Here is a 13,020-nt window from a genome sequence, read left to right on the forward strand (position 1 = left end):
ACTTTTGTCAGCTGTGTCATAGCTGCCCCAGATGATTTTTGAAGCCCCTTCTAGTCTGATAATTCCAGAATCATCACCTTATATGATTCTGAAAAGAAATAAGCTAATTCAGACTCTAATACCTGGAAGCTCATAGTTTGAAGGTAAAAGGATGCTTTTTATATTAAAAAAAAAAAAAAAAAAAAAAAAGAATTACGTGCAAATCCCAGAGGAGGATTTAAAATTCTAAAGACTAGGATTTCAGAGAAGGAGATTATCACTTGATAGATCAGAGAAACTGTAAAAGAGATGGGTTAGAGCTAGTTAGAATACTAAAATAGAGATATATAAGGATAGGATGATGAGGAGACGTTCTCTCAGGGACTTTAAGATACTAGTAAGGGAAGGAGAGAATATGCTGGAGAGTGTGTCTTTGATTGCTTTGGCTTGAGCTTATATTTTCATTTACCCCTTTCAGAGGACCAGATCCATTTTGTAAAATGGATATTGCGCTGCCATGGCTATGGGAGACACCATTTTTACTACCTTCCTGAAGTTGGTTCTCAAGGTAGTTGTGAGCTTTTGCTGGCCTTCTCTTGGTTACTTGAATACTTCAGCCTACCAGAAAGGTTTCTCTGCTTAAGCTGTGTACACCAAGTTGATGATGTCTGGATCTGCTCGGTGAGTCCATATTCTTAAATGTCAGGCTTGAGGTGGGAAATATTTGGGCACAGGAGTTACTGGTTAGCATTGACTAACTCCTTAACTTTTCTCTCTTGATCCCTAGGAAATGCCCTGCGTACTTTTCCTTTTGTCATAACCTAGTACTTGGGAACCTGGGATTTTCTTTTCCTAGACCCAATGTAGACTTCTAGCTTGTAGCCACTTTGAGTGATTTACACATATCAGAAAACAATTTCATTGATATCTAAAAAATTTTTGCCAAAACTCTCTCTGTTTATTAGAAAGTGTTCAGCCTCTGTTAACAAAGTATCTACTATATACAAGACCTTCTACTTGGTCCAATCCCTGTGCATTTTAAAAATTTCCTTCAACATTCCTTATCATCTTTTAATTGATGGTAAGTCTCTTTAATCAGATTAAATTTGAATATGTTTTTATTTTTTAAGGCTTTTTTTTTTTTACATTTTAATTTATTATTTTTTCTTTTTAAGTTTTGAGTTCCAAATTCTCTCTCTACCTCCCCTCTCCTCCCACATTCACGAGAAGGTAAGCAATATGATATCAATTATATATGGGACAAAATGCAAAGCTTCTTTTAATATTAGCTACATTGCAAAAAAAAAAAAAAAAAAAAAAGAAAGAAAGAAAGAAAGAAAGAAAGCAAGAAAAGTAAAAAAAGTGGGAAAATTTTACTCCCATTTTGTTCTGAGTTCATCAGCTTTTTCTCTGGAGGTGGATGGCATATTTTGTTTTTCCACAGCCAGGTGTGTTAAATAAATATCTGAGGCCAGATTTGAACTAGGGTCCTCCTGACTTCAAGGGCTGGTACTCTATCTACTGCACCATCTAGTTGCCCCACATAGCATGTTTTTTTGATGAGTTCTTTAGAATTGTTTTGGATTGTTATATTATTCCAGATTAGTTAAGTCTTTCATAGTTAATCATTATTACAGTGTTGCTGTTATTATATACAATAATCTCTTGGTTCTTCTAACATCACTTTGCATCAGTTCATATAGATCTTTCTATGTCTGAATTTGGGGGGAGACGGCCTATTTCTGATCTGTTCTGCTGTCTACTTACAGGTTATGGGTGAGCTCATCCTATTCAGATTCATAATTATGATGATTATATATTTCCCTTCATCTCATTTTCTTTTTCTCTTGTACCTCATCAAAAATCTATTTGCTTTTAACTACTGTTTTATTTAATTGATTAACTTTTTATCAGCATTCCCTGCCCCTCCCTTCCATTTATTTATTTTTTTGTTTTGCTGAAGCAGTTTACACAGCTAGGAAATCTTAGACCAGATTTGAACTCAAGTCCTTCTGACTTCAGGGCTGGTGCTCTATCCACTGTGCCATCTGGCTGCCCCTTCTCCCCTTCCTTTTTTAATTTATATTTTTTTCCCTGAGGCAGTTGGGGTTAAGTGACTTGGCCAGGATCACACAGCTAGGAAATGTTAAGTGTCTGCTTTATCCACTGTACCACATAGCTGCCCCCCTCCCCTGCCTTTAAAAAAAAATCCCTTTCTCTTCCTCTATTTCCCTATTGAGTAAATTACAATTGAGTGTGCAAATGTTCTTCCCTTTTTGAACCAATTCAAATGAGAGTGAGGTTTGCTTCCAGTTCATTGCCTGCAACCCCCTTCCTATGTAAAAGTTTTTTTCTTGCATTCTGCTTTTATGTAATAACATTTTCTTTACTCTCCCATCCTTTTTGTTCCAAATGTATCCCTCTTTCTCACCTTTCTTTCTCTCTCTCTCTCTCTCTCTCTCTGTCTCTCTCTCATTCTCTCTCATTCTCTCTTTCTTTCTTTCTTTCATCATTCCAACATAATCAACTCCTATCCATGCCCTCTCTCTCTATGGATTACTTTTAATAGCCCTAATAGGATTTACATGTATTATCTTCCCATTACAGTTTAACATCATTGAGTATCTTATCATTATTCCTTCATGTTGGCCTTTTTATATTTCCCTTGAATCTTGTTCATGAATGTCAGATTTTCTATTTAGCTCTAGTCTTTTCATCAGGAATCCTTGAAAATTATTTATTTGATGAAATGCCCAATTTTTCTTCCTGAAGAATTATATTCAATTTTGCTAGATAAGTGATACTTGGTTGTTGATCTTAACTTCTTTGCCTGGTGCAAGAATATCATATTCTAAGCCTCCAATCCTTTAACATGTGATTCTGATGATTTTTGAATTATTTCTTTCTGACTGCTTGAAGTATTTTTCTTCGACCTGGGAACTGGAATTTGGCTGTAATATTCCTGGGAGTTTTCATTTTGGTGTCTCTTTCAAGAGGTGATTGATGGAGTTTTTCATTTCCTTTTTTACCTATGGATCTAATGATCAGTGCAGTTTTCCATGATAATTTCTTGAAAGATTATTATCTAGGCCCTTTTTTTGGTTATTGCTTCCAGTTTAATGATTTTTAGGTTTTTTTTTCTGGTTATACATCAATTCAGTAATTCTTAAATGATTCTTCCTTGATCCGTTTTCCATGTCATTTGTTTTTATGATGATATATTTCACATTTTCTTCTATTTTTTAATTCTTTTGACTGTTTTATTGTTTCTTGATGTATCAAGTTGTCATTAACTTCTACTCACCGAATTTTAATTTTTAAGTTATTTTCTTCACTGAGCCTTTTGTACCTCTCTTTCCATGTGATCAGTTCTACTTTTTAAGTAATTGTTCTCTTTGATAGATTTTTGTGCCCCTTTTACCATTTGGCCATTTCTGTTTTTTAAGGTATTATTTTCTTCAGTATTTTTTGTATGTCTATTTTACTTAATTCTCTTTTCATAATTGTCTTGAATTACTCATTTCTTTCTCTTTCTCCTCTGCCCCAATTTTTCCTTTACCACCATATCTTTTCCTTTAACTCTGTTAGGAATTCTTTTTAGATTTGAGTTCAATTAACATTTTTATTTTAGTCATTTTTTTTGTAGTTGTTTTCACATTGTTTTTCTTAGTTTGTCTTGATCTTTTCTATGATCATAGTAGCTTTCAAATTCTGTGTGTGTGTGTGTGTGTGTGTGTGTGTGTGTGTGTGTGTGTGTGGTTTTTTTGCTCATTTTTTCTTTCTTTTTTTCTTTTTATTTTATTTTTCCCAGGTACATCAAAAAAGTTTTTAACATCCACTTTAAAAACTTAGAATTCTAAATTCTCTCCCTTTCTCTTTCCTCACATCCCTTCATTGAGAGGATGAGCAATTCAATATGTATGTAGTGATGGAAAACATTTCCAAAATAATGTTATAAAAGAAAGTATAGATGAACAAAAACTGATTTTAAAAAACCTCAAGAAAAAGAATGAAATTTTAAAAAAAGTATGCTTCAGTCAAGACACCATCGGTTCTTTTTTTGAGGATGTGCATTTTTCATTAGAGTTGTCTTAGATCATTGTGTGCTGAAAATAAGTCTTTCACAACTCTCATTATTTTACGTTATTGCTATTACTTTGTACACAGTACTTTTCAGGTTGCATCAGCTTATGGAAGTCTTTCCAGGTTTTTCTGAGATTATTCTGCACATTATTTCTTATAGCACAATAGTATTCCATCATAATCACATATTTGTTTTTCTCTCTTTTAGGATACAGATCTAATAGTGGTATTGTTAGGTTACAGGTTTAATAGTCCTTTGGGCATAGTTGCAAATTGTTCTAGAGACCAGCTCCTTATACTGGTTCACAATTTCAAATAGGGTCTCATGACTGAATGTGGGGGTCGTGAAATTATGATTTATTATCAGTAAATGTTTGAGTTTATATATCTATTTTATACACCTATAAATCCAGGATCATAGAAAAATTTTTCTGGTGAAAAGGGGTTGTGAATAGAAAAAGTTTAAGAAGCGCTGCGCTAGAAAATAATTCAATTAGTTCACGACTTCAGTAGCAGTGCATTAATGTCTTATTTTTCCCATACCCCCTCCACTATTTGTTATTTTCCTTTTCTGTCTTCTTTGCTAATTTAATAGGTGTGAAGTAGTACTCTGGAATTGTTTTAATTTGCATTTCTCCAATCAGTAGTGAGTTAGAACATTTTTTTATAAGGCTATTGATAGTTTTGATTACTTCATCTGAAAAGTATTCGTATCCTTTGATCATTTATCAGTTGGGGAATGATTATTATATTTATAAACTTGACTCAGTTCTCTATATGTTTGAGAAATGAGGCCTTTGTCAGAGATTTCCTTCAAAATTTTTCCTTTTTTTTTCTTTTAATGGTTTTTTGAAAAAAAAATATTTTAAACTTAAATACAAACTAGAAAAAAAATTTGCCATGTGTACAGCAGAACATGGGAAGATTCAAAATGTAAAGCAATAAATTTCCATTTTAAGAAAGTCTATGTAATATATACTATACATTGTTTAGAGTTGTTCATCTTTTTTCTTGTAGGTTTTCTTTTGCTCTCTAAAGTGCACTTTTAATTTTATTCTTTTTCCTCCTCTTTTCTCTTCCCCTAAGAAATCTACAATTAAATATAAATATATTTATATATTTTATACACATAAACATACATACATACATATATATATGTTGGAATCCTTACTAACTGCTAAGTAATTAGAGTTGATCTAATCTTACAAGAAGATGTTTTGGGCAGAACCTGAAACAAGGTACTAAGTAGAACTACCCATAATCCCTCTCTCTGGAAGGAGCATAAATAGGCCAATGGGCCAGTCGGAGAGTTCTTGAGAGTGAAGACGCTACAAGTCGAGATTTCAGCGGAATGACATGAAGAGTTGGAGCTGGCTGGAGGCTGAAGAAAGCAGAGGCAGAGGCTGAAGGACCAGACCTTTGGATTTGGTGACATTCGGAGAGAGCTCTTGGAACCAAGCAGAGAGATAGGCCTCTAAGCTAACCGGGCTATATTGGGATAATAAAAGATCTGAACTTTTATCACCTGGCTGCGTTTTGAGAAGAAAAAGCTCACCACATTTTGGCGCCCTGAACGTGGGACAAACAGACCCCTCAGTGGATTCCAGTGGAAAAGCCTCTGATCCTGATCCAGTGGAAAAGACTCATCAACCCAGAAATTAGGGTGAGTGCAACAAAGAAATTTTGTTAGAAGAGTTAAAGTAGAATTTCATCTAAGATGGGACAGATATTTAGAAAACAGCCTGTTTCTGTTCAAGGAAAATGTTTAGAGAGCATTGTCAAAGTTATGGAAAGCCAAGGTTTAATTATAAGTTTACAGCAAATCACTGAACTTTTACAAACTGTAAAGGACATATGTCCTTGTTTCTCTCTTGATAAGGAATTAGATCTAAATGAATGGAAATTGGTTGGAGAGGATCTTTGTCAATTCTATGATAAAAATGGGCCTAACTCAATAATTAATACATATAATGTAATACAATTGGCTATAAGAAGTTATTTAAGTGATAGAATGATGAAAAGGAAAGTACAGGAGGAAGAATTGCCAACTTTACTAGGTGAAAAGGAGGACGAATCAGATGAGAATGGAGTTAATTACAATTCTGAGTATGATACTTCACAGCAGGAGGAATTAGGTGATTCCACATCTCATGACCCTCCCCCCGCAATTAACCCTTCATGGGTGGAACAAGGGGGAGGGAGAGAGACAGAAACACAGTCAGCTTCTCCTGTAAAGCAGAATTTGACGAGATTAGAAAAAGCATTAATTAAAGCAAAAAATGAAGGAGAAGATATATCTGATTTTATAAATGCATATCCTGTGATTGAAGAGCTCAACTCCTCAGGTCAAAAAGAGAGAAAATACACTGCTTTTAATTTGGGAAAAATTAAAGATTTGAAAAAGGGTTGCATTTTTTATGGGGCTACATCATCTTATGTAAAGATGTTACTAGATAATTTGTCTTATGAAATCCTAACCCCGAATGACTGGAAATCCATAACGAAAACTTGTCTAGAACCGGGACAAAATTTATTGTGGCTTTCAGAGTTTCATGAATTATGTAGGATTCAAGCCCAATGCAATAGGCAAACAGGAGCTATTGTACAAGTTGCTTTTGACCAACTAGCTGGTGAAGGTCAGTATGCAGAGAGTTCAGAACAGATTTATTATCCCATAACAGTGTATGAGCAAATTTCTAAGGCTGCAATAAAAGTTTGGAATTCTCTCCCTGGACAGAAAGATGGAAATAATGTTTTCACAAAAATAGAGCAAGGTCCCAATGAACCTTTTGCAGATTTTGTGGGACGTTTACAAACAGCTGTAATAAGAACCATTGGAGACAATGCAGCAACAGAAATAATGACTAGACATTTGGCTAAGGAAAATGCCAATGAGATTTGCAAGAGAATTATATGGGGGCTAGACAAAAATGCTCCTTTAGAAGAAATCATAAGATGCTGTGCCACAGTGGGCACAAATGCTTATTATGCCCAGACTATGATGAACATGGAAAGACAAGGTCCTTCTTGGCAGAGGAATTCTAGAGAAACTCGTCGATGTTTTCAGTGCGGAAAAATTGGACATTTGAGAGCTCATTTTAGATATGGAGATAGAGTGAGAAGACAGGGTGAGAGAAAACCCAAAACCCCATGTCCAAAATGTAACGGAGGCTTTCACTGGGCCTCTAAATGTATATTGACCCAGAGGAATGAGAGGCAGGGCCCAGCTCTAAAGTATCAATCAAAGGACAGGTAGGGCATGATAGCAGCTGAGGTTACACCCAGAGAGACTTTAGAAATTCAGGATTCTGATGTCATCAGCCAACAGAAAAGCAATCAGGATTACAGTTGGGAAGAATACAGGCCTTTTAAGACAACAAGACAATATCCAATGCAAACGACTCCAATGTAATTACCAGATGATGAGGAGAAATCCCAAATTTGGTAAATAGAAGGGAATTAGATTAACTGCTTGGGGAAGAGGATCTGCTTATATTTCCACAGATGGAGAAAGAATCAGATGGTTGACTATGAAACTGTTAAAAAGACTTTTAAAAGCTTCAGGAATCATTGGATTTCCTAACACAAGATGAAACTGTTTTAGTTCTTGAAAAACCAGCGAGAATCATTGGATTCCTTAAGATGAAAAATTGTTGATGAGACCTTTTGCAGTACTTCGGAGCTTACAGGAATTATTAGATTCCTGGCGCATGAACTAATGGACAATGGATTCCTTATGGACTATTTCTAGGACTTATGGACATTTGTAAATTTTCAGGTCGATTTATGTTGTTACATTACTACTAGCCTGTGTTATATTACTATGTGCTTATGTATTTTAAGCAATTGAAAGAATCATTGGATTTCTTGAGATGAAAGATTGTTGATGAGACTTTTGCAGTAGTTAAATTTTCATGTTGATTCATGTTATTTGTTACATTACCACTAGCCTGTGTTATATTGCTATGTGCTCATGTAAATTATGTATAATGCTTCCCATATTGATGGATTTATGTATACCATGTATATCTGTTACAAAGTTCTGGCCCATATTGAAACCCCCTATGTTTTAAAACAAAAGAAAGGGGGAGATGTTGGAATCCTTACTAACTGCTAAGTAATTAGAGTTGATCTAATCTTACAAGAAGATGTTTTGGGCAGAACCTGAAACAAGGTACTAAGTAGAACTACCCATAATCCCTCTCTCTGGAAGGAGCATAAATAGGCCAATGGGCCAGTCGGAGAGTTCTTGAGAGTGAAGACGCTACAAGTCGAGATTTCAGCGGAATGACATGAAGAGTTGGAGCTGGCTGGAGGCTGAAGAAAGCAGAGGCAGAGGCTGAAGGACCAGACCTTTGGATTTGGTGACATTCGGAGAGAGCTCTTGGAACCAAGCAGAGAGATAGGCCTCTAAGCTAACCGGGCTATATTGGGATAATAAAAGATCTGAACTTTTATCACCTGGCTGCGTTTTGAGAAGAAAAAGCTCACCACATATATACATACACACATGTACACAGAAATTTACAGTTAAATACAACTATATATTATACACACAAGCATGCATACATATGTGTGTGTATATATGTATGTTTATACATATATATACACACACACATGCATGTATTTATAACCATACAGATGTACATATTGTATACATTCATATATATCTATGTAAGATTGTACTGTGGTTGTCTTGTTTTTCTGAAGGTGGATAGCATCTTCCTTCATAAGTCCAAGTCTTTCCATATTTTCTAACTTCCAAGTTATCATTTCATACACCACAACAATATTCCAACCTTATACTCTCTATTTTAAATAGTTTAGAATAGTAATAATTAGTGATGACTGACATTTAGTGTGGTTTTCCTATTTTTCTTTTGATTAAATCTATTTTAGTTTTATTTTATTTGATAGATGATTATTACCACTGCTTTTTTTACATCATAAATTCTACTTCTGATTTTTATTTTATATTTGTGTCTTTCCTATCCTCCTTATCTCCTTAGCTTTATTTCTACCCCTTACCTTGGCCTCCTATTACTTATCCTTTCCTCTTCCTAAGAGCCCTCTTTTATGTTTTCCTCCCACCCTTTCTTCTTGTCCTCTTATTTCTATCTGAATTTAAAACTTTCATATCCTTTCATGTGTGTGTGTGTGTGTGTGTGTGTGTGTATGTGTATATATACACATATATCTTCCTCTACATTATTGTTTTTGTAAGATATGTTCCATATTTTTTCTCTTCTCCCTTTCTTCCCTCTTTCCCAAGACAACAAGCTATCTGATAATAGCTTATACATTTTGTACCTTATTTGTATAAGATAATTATTCTTTTTACCTTTTCCTACATGATTTCATGGAATCATAGCCTACTTGGCTCTACCTTGATCTTTCTTTTGAACTGCCAAATCACTAATGACAATCTTAAGATATATGGTTCACATTTCCATATGTAAAATTTAAATTGTCCTTATTGAGCCTTTAATGTTTGCCCTATATTTTTCTGAGATCTTATATGTCAAGTTTTCTATTAACTTCAGGTCTTTTTGCAGCAAAATCCTGAAAGTTTGGTAATTCATTGAATGTCTATTTTTTTCTTTTTGACGTATAATATCTAAGACCCACAGTCATTTAATATAGCTTCTGCTAGGTCTTCTGTGATTTCAATTGTGCTTCCATCATATTTGAATTGTTTTTTTCTTGTTGCTTATAATATTTTCTCTTGACTTAAAACAGTTTTGGAATTTAGTTACAATGTTTCCTCATAGGTTTACTTTTAGGTGACAATTGGTAGATTTTTACTATTTTTACTTTCTCTTTTTGTTCTAATACAGCACACTTTGGTTGACCTAGGAGGCCCATTGTACTACCCTAACTTTGTTGTTTTTACTAGCTCTATATGCTATTTTGTCTTGTTTGTGGAAGAGAGCTGGAGAACTTGGAATTTTCTGACCTACTCTGCCATCTTCTCAGAATTCTCGTTCCAAAATTTTTTTCAAAGTCATTTTTGCTAACTATTTTTCTCCATCCTGTTTCTGTTTCCCCTTTATTTTGTTTGCTCTTTCCTTTCACCCTGTCCCTCCTCAAAAGTTTTTTGCTTCTAACTGTCCTCCCGATCTGCCCTTGTTTCAAGAAAAATCAAATGAAACCAGTAAAAAAAAAGAAGCAAAATATAATGTAAACAAGCACCAACAAAAGAGTGAAAATGCTATGTTGTGAACCACATTTAGTTCCCACAATCCTCTCACTGCTATAGATCATGTTGCCACTGCTACATGTTGCCACTGCTACGTGTAGGCTCTTTTATAGGGTTCTACCCTGATATCACAATCTTTTCTTGTGACTTCTTAAGTTTTCTTAGACCTCAGTCTTAACCCAACTACCTTTTATTGGCTCTGCTGCTCCAAAGTTTGACTTGTGGTGTTGTAAGGTTATTGGAGAAGACTTTTGGTTCAGATGGGTGGCTGCCTATAATCTGCCATCTTGGACAGATGGTGAATCTTAGGGAGCATAAAGGACTGAAATGAGATTTATCTTTTATAGAGCAGCATCTAGACTGTGTTTGTTCATTATCTTTCTTCTCTATATAAGAGGCCTTTACTAGGCATTTCCTGTTGTCTGAACTGCTAAACTGTCTTTTTGTTCTTAAGTTTCTTTTCCTCTCTTATTCAATTGTTTTCCCATGCATTGGTGGCTCTTTTTAGGTGGGGCTGGTTTTGGGTGGCTTGTAGGCTGAGATGAATGAGTGCAAAAAGTCTAGATAAGAGCAGTCTTGGGCAGTTGGTTTGGATGACATCCTGGAAATGGGATCATCACAGTAGTTCCAGAAAGGCTTCTAGCTCTCAAGGTTCTTATATATGCTTTGATATAGGCTGGACTTTTAGGTTGGTCTAACCCTCCATCTCTTCCCCGTCCCCATAGGTTACCAGGAGATGATACTCTTTATTCAGGATTTTTTTTTTTTTTTGGGGGGGTGGAATTTATCTTAGGAAATTTCACTTTAGGATTCAGTCTTTCTCCTTTTCTTTCTCTGATGATACCATTTCCTTGCTTTCTGGACATTCTTTAAAGAGAGCTGTTTTATTGAGGATATATGTGAAACATTCTTGGAGCACACATTGCTTTGGCACAGAAATTTACTCTCATGTTTCTTTGTTGTTGGGAACAGGTTGGAAACATTTTTCTTTTAACCTTGCTATCTCATTTTCTTCTTGGGATTCAAAGAAGAATAGAATCTCAGAACTGGAAGGGAACTCAGCCTGTAACCTTAAAGCATTAATCCCACTGTAATAGGCAAGAACCAACTGGGAAATCTGATGGCCCATGTCTGAGATCTAAACAGTTAACAATAGTTTATGTAGAAAAAGCAGGGGAAAGACATAAAGAGCAGGAAAAGGATATTCATTGAGGATGCATTTTTTTATATAGCTAAGCATCTAGCTTACTGTCTTTTGCTGTTAATCTGAAGCCAGAAACCTTAGGAAAGGGCTCTGGCCCCTTATTTCCTTTTTGCTTTTAAACTTGAGATAATGAAGCCATCCCAGTGGCCTAAGACAGTTAAATCTTTTTTTTTTTTTTAATTAAAGCTTTTTATTTTCAAAACATATGCATGGATAATTTTTCAACATCGACCCTTGCAAAACGTTGTGTTCCAAATTTCCCCCACCTTCAACCCCATTTTCTTTCTTAGATGGCAAGTAACCAGTATATATTAAACATATTTAAAAGAAAAGTTAAATCCAATATATGTATACATATACAATTATCTTGCTGCGCAAGAAAAATAGGATCAAAAGGGAAAAAAATGAGAAAGAAAACAAAATGCAAGCAAACAACAACAAAAAGTGAAAATGCTATATTGTGATCCACACTTAGTTCCCATAGACCTCTCTTCATCACAAGATCATTGAAAATGGCCCCAGTCATCTCATTATTCATCAGAATTGATATTTGTATAATCTTGTTGCTATTTATAATGATCTCCTGGTTTTGCTCATTTCACTTCAAGTCTCTTCAGCTTCATTGTAATCATTTCTTATAGAACAATAATATTCCATAACGTTCATATACTATAACTTATTCCGCCATTGTACAATGGATGGATACCCACTCAGTTTCCAGTTTTCTTGCCACTGCAAAAAAGGCTGCCACAAACATTTTTGCACACGTGGGTCCCTTTCCCTCCTTTATGATCTCTTTGGAATATAAGCTCAGTAGAAACACTGGTGGATCAAAAGCTGTGCACATTTTTTTTTTTAATTAAAGCTTTTTATTTTCAAAACATGCATGGATAATTTTTCAACATTGACTCTTGCAAAACCTTGTATTCCAAATTTTCCCCTCCTCTTTCTCCTTCCCTAGATGACAACATATCCTCTTCTAGATGGCAAGTAATCCAATATATGTTAAATATGTTAAAATATATGTTAAATCCGATATATGTATACATATTCATAATTATCTTACTACACAAGAAAAATCAGACCAAAAAGGGAAAATAAGAAAGAAAACAAAATGTAAGCAAACAATAACAAAAAGAGTGAAAATGCTTTGCTGTGGTCACTTAGTTCCTACTGTCTTCTCTTAGGGTGTAGATCTTTGGAACTAGCCTCAGTCATCTCATTTTAGGAAAGAGTCCCGTCCATAAGAATTGATATTCATATAATTATTATTCTTGTTCCTGTGTGTAATGATCTTCTGTTTTGCTCTTAGCATCAGTTCCTGTAAATCTCTCAAGGCCTCTCTAAAATCATCCTGTTGATCATTTCTTATAGAATAATAATATTCCATATCATTCATATATAATTTATTCAGCCACTCTCCAGTTGATGGGCAGCCACTCAGTTTCCGGTTTCTTGCCATTGCAGAAAGGGCTGTTACAAATATTTTTTGCACATATGGGTTCCTTTTCCTCCTTTAAGATCTCTTTGGCATATAAACCCAGTAGAAACACTG

General features: G+C 34.8%; 1 protein-coding gene across 1 annotated transcript in view; it reads left to right on the forward strand.

Moving 5' to 3' along the window:
* TEDC1 (tubulin epsilon and delta complex 1) overlaps positions 1–13,020 on the forward strand; it is an 83,729-nt gene that overhangs the window by 4,816 nt on the left and 65,893 nt on the right. The window contains exon 3 of the mRNA XM_051973672.1: positions 458–660. Coding sequence (XP_051829632.1) covers positions 458–660 — 203 coding nt within the window. The remainder of the gene's footprint in view (positions 1–457; positions 661–13,020) is intronic.

Source organism: Antechinus flavipes, chromosome 2 (genome assembly GCF_016432865.1).
Source record: "Antechinus flavipes isolate AdamAnt ecotype Samford, QLD, Australia chromosome 2, AdamAnt_v2, whole genome shotgun sequence".
NCBI classification, from domain to species: Eukaryota; Metazoa; Chordata; class Mammalia; order Dasyuromorphia; family Dasyuridae; genus Antechinus; species Antechinus flavipes.